Here is a 4,931-nt window from a genome sequence, read left to right on the forward strand (position 1 = left end):
GAGGCCCCGGTGTCAAAACACTCAGACAGACAGAGGCCCCTGTGTCAAAACATTCAGACAGACAGAGGCCCCGGTGTCAAAACGCTCAGACAGACAGAGGCCCCGGTGTCAAAACGCTCAGACAGACAGAGGCCCCGGTGTCAAAACGTTCAGACAGACAGAGGCCCCGGTGTCAAAACACTCAGACAGACAGAGGCCCCTGTGTCAAAACATTCAGACAGACAGAGGCCCCGGTGTCAAAACGCTCAGACAAACAGAGGCCCCGGTGTCAAAACGTTCAGACAGACAGAGGCCCCGGTGTCAAAACGCTCAGACAGACAGAGGCCCCGGTGTCAAAACATTCAGACAGACAGAGGCCCCGGTGTCAAAACGCTCAGACAGACAGAGGCCCCGGTGTCAAAACGCTCAGACAGACAGAGGCCCCGGTGTCACAGAAAAGCAAGATTGCCGTCTGCCGTACAGTACTTGAAAAGCCCTCATGAAACAAGAATAACGATAGTGTTTACTGCTAAAAGACAGCTGTCATCCACAATGGGCCGTGATGGATGACTGTCCAGACAGAGACACTGATGTGAGGGGAGGAGAGGAGAACCATAAGCTCCCCCAGGACTATAGCATCCCAAAAATTAATTACTCCGATTCAGCATTTTTAAATGTGCCACTTAATATACCGGCTGCATAATTAAATTTCCAGACCTGTGACCTTGAGGAGCATTTCACCAGATAATAAATGAGATGAGGAGATAATCAACGTAGAGACAACTACTGACTGGCTGAGGTGGTAGGGTAGGGCTGGGGCTAGGAGCTGGGGTGGCAGGGTAGGAGCTGGGGTGGGGTGGTAAGGTAGGGGCCGAGTGCTGGGGTGGCAGGGTAGGAGCTGGAGTGGTAAGGTAGGGGCCGAGTGCTGGGGTGGCAGGGTAGGAGCTGGGGTGGTAGAGTAGGGGCCGAGTGCTGGGGTGGCAGGGTAGGAGCTAGGGTGGCAGGGTAGGAGCTGGGGTGGTAAGGTAGGGGCCTAGGGCTGGGGTGGCTGGGTAGGAGCTGGGGCTTAGGCTGGGACTGGGCTTGGACTGGGTTGTGCTGGGACTGGGCTTGGACTGGGTTGTGCTGGGACTGGGCTGGGACTAAGCTGGGCTGGGACTGAGCTGGGCTGGGACTGAGCTGGGCTGGGACTGAGCTGGGCTGGACTGGACTGGGCTGGGACTGAGCTGGGCTGGACTGGACTGGGCTGGGACTGAGCTGGGCTAGGCTGGGCTGGGACTGAGCTAGGACTAGGCTGGGCTGGGACTGGGCTAGGACTAGGCTGGGACTAGGCTGGGCCTGAGCTGGGCTAGGCTGGGCTGGGACTGAGCTGGGCTGGGCTGGGCTGGGCTGGGACTGAGCTGGGCTAGGCTGGCCAGGGCTGGGACTGAGCTGGGCTGGGACTGAGCTGGGACTAGGCTGAGCTGGGCTGGGAAGCTCTGATGGGAAGATGCAACGACATAACACCTGTCAAGGTCACCCAGTAGATGGAGATAAAGCCTCTGATTGACTGAACACAGACACAAAGAGAATGGGGGACTATAAAACATCTCAGTCTCTCCTCTGTGATAAATCCTCAGCCTAATGTTGTTGGGGTGGCTGTGGGGACATTCCCCATGAACGTGTTGTGGCCAAGAAGAGACCTGCATTTAAAACGGTCATATATTACATTAAACAAGTACCTTTATCACCAATGCAGTTGATATAAATTGTGTGAATTTTCACGTGTGATGAATGTTGAGCTCAGAGATATATATATCTACTCCTGTTGATTGATATATATTTATATTTATCATTTGGGCAGCCCTTTAGAATAACACCACCTAATATATCTGTTTTATAATGGATTATTAGTAAATAGTTTACGAATAGTTTATTCATCCCGCATTTGTAAATATTAGTAACGTAATTATTCACACCTAAATAAACTACTATGTCATAATGAGTCGTCAGATCATTCATCATATCCTTATGTAACAGTATAACTTTAGACCGTCCCCTCCGCCCCGACCCGGGCGCGAACCAGGGACCCTCTGCACACATCGACAGCAGTCATCCACGAAGCATCGTTACCCATAATCATTAGCTAAATCTTCTTCTTTTTTTTTGCGTGGCCTCATTTAAAGTGTTGGATATTTTTTTGTTTGTAATAATTTATAAATACTTTATTAAAGGTTTTAAGTGACCAGTGTAATTTCTCACAAATAGTTTATTAGTTTAAGTTTAATTTTGATTTCGGACATTGGTATACATTCCAACTGTACCTGATGCTCCTTCAGGTCTCAAAATGGCCCCTAGGACATATCAATGGTTAAATGGCCCCTAGGACATATCAATGGTTAAATGGCCACTAGAACAAATCAATGGTTAAATGGCCTCTAGGACATATCAATGGTTAAATGGCCCCTAGGACATATCAATGGTTAAATGGCCCCTAGAACATATCAATGGTTAAATGGCCCCTAGGACATATCAATGGTTAAATGGCCCCTAGGACATATCAATGGTTAAATGGCCCCTAGAACATATCAATGGTTAAATGGCCCCTAGAACATATCAATGGTTAAATGGCCCCTAGGACATATCAATGGTTAAATGGCCCCTAGGACATATCAATGGTTAAATGGCCCCTAGGACATATCAATGGTTAAATGGCCCCTAGAACATATCAATGGTTAAATGGCCCCTAGAACATATCAATGGCTAAATGCCCCCTAGGACATATCAATGGTTAAATGGCCCCTAGGACATATCAATGGTTAAATGGCCCCTAGGACATATCAATGGTTAAATGGCCCCTAGAACATATCAATGGTTAAATGGCCCCTAAGACATATCAATGGTTAAATGGCCCCTAGAATATATCAATGGTTAAATGGCCCCTAGGACATATCAATGGTTAAATGGCCCCTAGGACATATCAATGGTTAAATGGCCCCTAGGACATATCAATGGTTAAATGGCCCCTAGGACATATCAATGGTTAAATGGCCCCTAAGACATATCAATGGTTAAATGGCCCCTAGAACATATCAATGGTTAAATGGCCCCTAGGACATATCAATGGTTAAATGGACCCTAGAACATATCAATGGTTAAATGGCCCCTAGGACATATCAATGGCCCCTAGGACATATCAATGGTTAAATGGCCCCTAGAACATATCAATGGTTAAATTGCCCCTAGGACATATCAATGCCATTTCCCATTGATATGTTCTAGGGACCATTTTGTGACCTTGGGGAGCATCAGGTCTGGAATGTCTACCCTATGGCATGTCCATCTCTTTGTGAGAATTTACACTGGTCACTCAAAACATTCATAAAGAATTGATAAAGAATAAAAATCCCCCCAAAAATGTATGAGGCCATGCCCCCCCCAAAATGTATGAGGCCACGCCCCCCCCAAAAAATTGTATGAGGCCACGCCCCCCCCCCCCCCCCAAAAAGTATGTGGCCACGCCCCCCAAAAAATGCATTAATAATTAGTATATTGTGTATAAGGACCTGTATTAAACATGTTGTGAATGGAGTAATAATTATTAATAAATGATTAATAAACTATTTACTTATTCATTATAAGTGGTTTATTATGACTTATTATAAAGTGTTTGTTTACCGTAATTTGTTACGTTGTAGTAGCTAGTAATTATAGGGAGGTTGAGTATGTTCCTTAGGGTTCATATGTTATCATTTCTTTTCCTGTGTTCAACTGCTATTGTCAGAAATGGAAAAGGTCTTATGTTGAGTGGCTTTCATCTCGGGTGCACATGCTGTTATACCCCCTTTTATTTATCAAAACCAGAAACGAAATGTCTCTTGTTCGTGAAATATCCTCCAATTCTACAACTGATGTTGACCCCCCCCCCCCCCAAATTTTTTTTTTTATTCTGATCAAAGGGTATTTCAGTCTGCAGCTCATCTTAAATCCTTTAGGAAACTATCAGGCCCAGCTGTACTCAAAACCATTGCGTTGGAGATGATTTAACGTCATCATTACTCAATTGTTATTCAATTTGCAAATGTATGTTCCAAACTGTATTTTTAATAAGGTGAAATAATATGCTGCCTCTTCGATACTGCCTCAATATCAGAGCCTTTGTGTTATGGTGGCTGACAGCGGATAACATAGATGACAGAGACAGTCTGAATTCTCTGCTTCATCCCCCCGATGGCTGTTTTTGGAGGGTTGAAACATTTCTCTTTTATGTAGCTGGTAAAAAAAAGCATTGCTTCTCCTTCTTTCTCTCTCTCCTTCTCTCTCTCTCTCTCTCTCTCTCGCTCTCCCTCTCGCTCTCTCTCTCTCTCTCTCTCTCTCTCTCTCTCTCTCTCTCTCTCTCCCTCTCGCTCTCTCTCTCTCTCTCTGTCTCTGTCTCTCTCTCTCTCCCTCTCTCTCACTCTCGCTCTCTCTCTCTCTTTCTCTTGTCTCTCTCTCTCTCTCTCTCTCTGTCTCTCTCTCTCTCTGTCTCTCTCTCTCTCTCTCTCTCTCTCTCTCTCTCTCTCTCTCTCTCTCTCACCAAAGCCTGTCTCACTGTCGCTCTTGGCATTAGGCCCCATGTCCTTTTGAAAGGGTTAATCAAAAGATTGACACCAAAGCTCAGAGTACAAAATCTAACAAACCGGTACAAATTACATATGAACTTTCTTTATGCTACAACTTGAACCACATAGCTCCCCTGTTCTGTAATGTGAAACATATAAGGCATTAAGGATATAAGCAAATGTCTCTGGAAGTAAAGTGATACATGACATGGCTAACCTCTGCTGAGCTTATTTTATTAATGTAATTCAACATATTAATCAAGTTATCTCCACAGACCCTGGCCTTAATTTTAATACTCTCTGCTCTATGAGATGGAAATGAAGAGGTGGAAAGACTGATTTAAATCCTCTTGTTAATTCAGCTTCCATCTC

At 45.3% G+C, this 4,931-nt stretch overlaps 1 protein-coding gene across 1 annotated transcript; it reads right to left on the minus strand.

The window, feature by feature from the left end:
- Positions 1-798: 798 nt before the first annotated feature.
- On the minus strand, positions 799-4,574 carry LOC135529392 (uncharacterized). The gene is made up of 2 exons (XM_064958162.1): positions 4,535-4,574; positions 799-1,457 (listed from the first exon to the last, which is right to left on the minus strand). Exons 1-2 carry the CDS (start codon positions 4,572-4,574, stop codon positions 799-801), a joined length of 699 nt encoding a protein of 232 aa, XP_064814234.1.
- Between the last annotated feature and the right edge of the window lie 357 nt (positions 4,575-4,931).

The sequence above is a fragment of the Oncorhynchus masou genome, unplaced genomic scaffold, assembly GCF_036934945.1.
Source record: "Oncorhynchus masou masou isolate Uvic2021 unplaced genomic scaffold, UVic_Omas_1.1 unplaced_scaffold_1157, whole genome shotgun sequence".
Taxonomy (NCBI): domain Eukaryota; kingdom Metazoa; phylum Chordata; class Actinopteri; order Salmoniformes; family Salmonidae; genus Oncorhynchus; species Oncorhynchus masou.

Excerpts from the sequence above, each read along its gene's own strand:
- LOC135529392 (XM_064958162.1), bottom strand. The coding sequence starts at position 4,574 with ATGGGGCCTAATGCCAAGAGCGACAGTGAGACAGGCTTTG. Across the intron at positions 1,458-4,534 it reads CGACAGTGAGACAGGCTTTG|AGCTTCCCAGCCCAGCTCAG; the intron begins GTGAGAGAGAGA and ends TCTTCCCATCAG.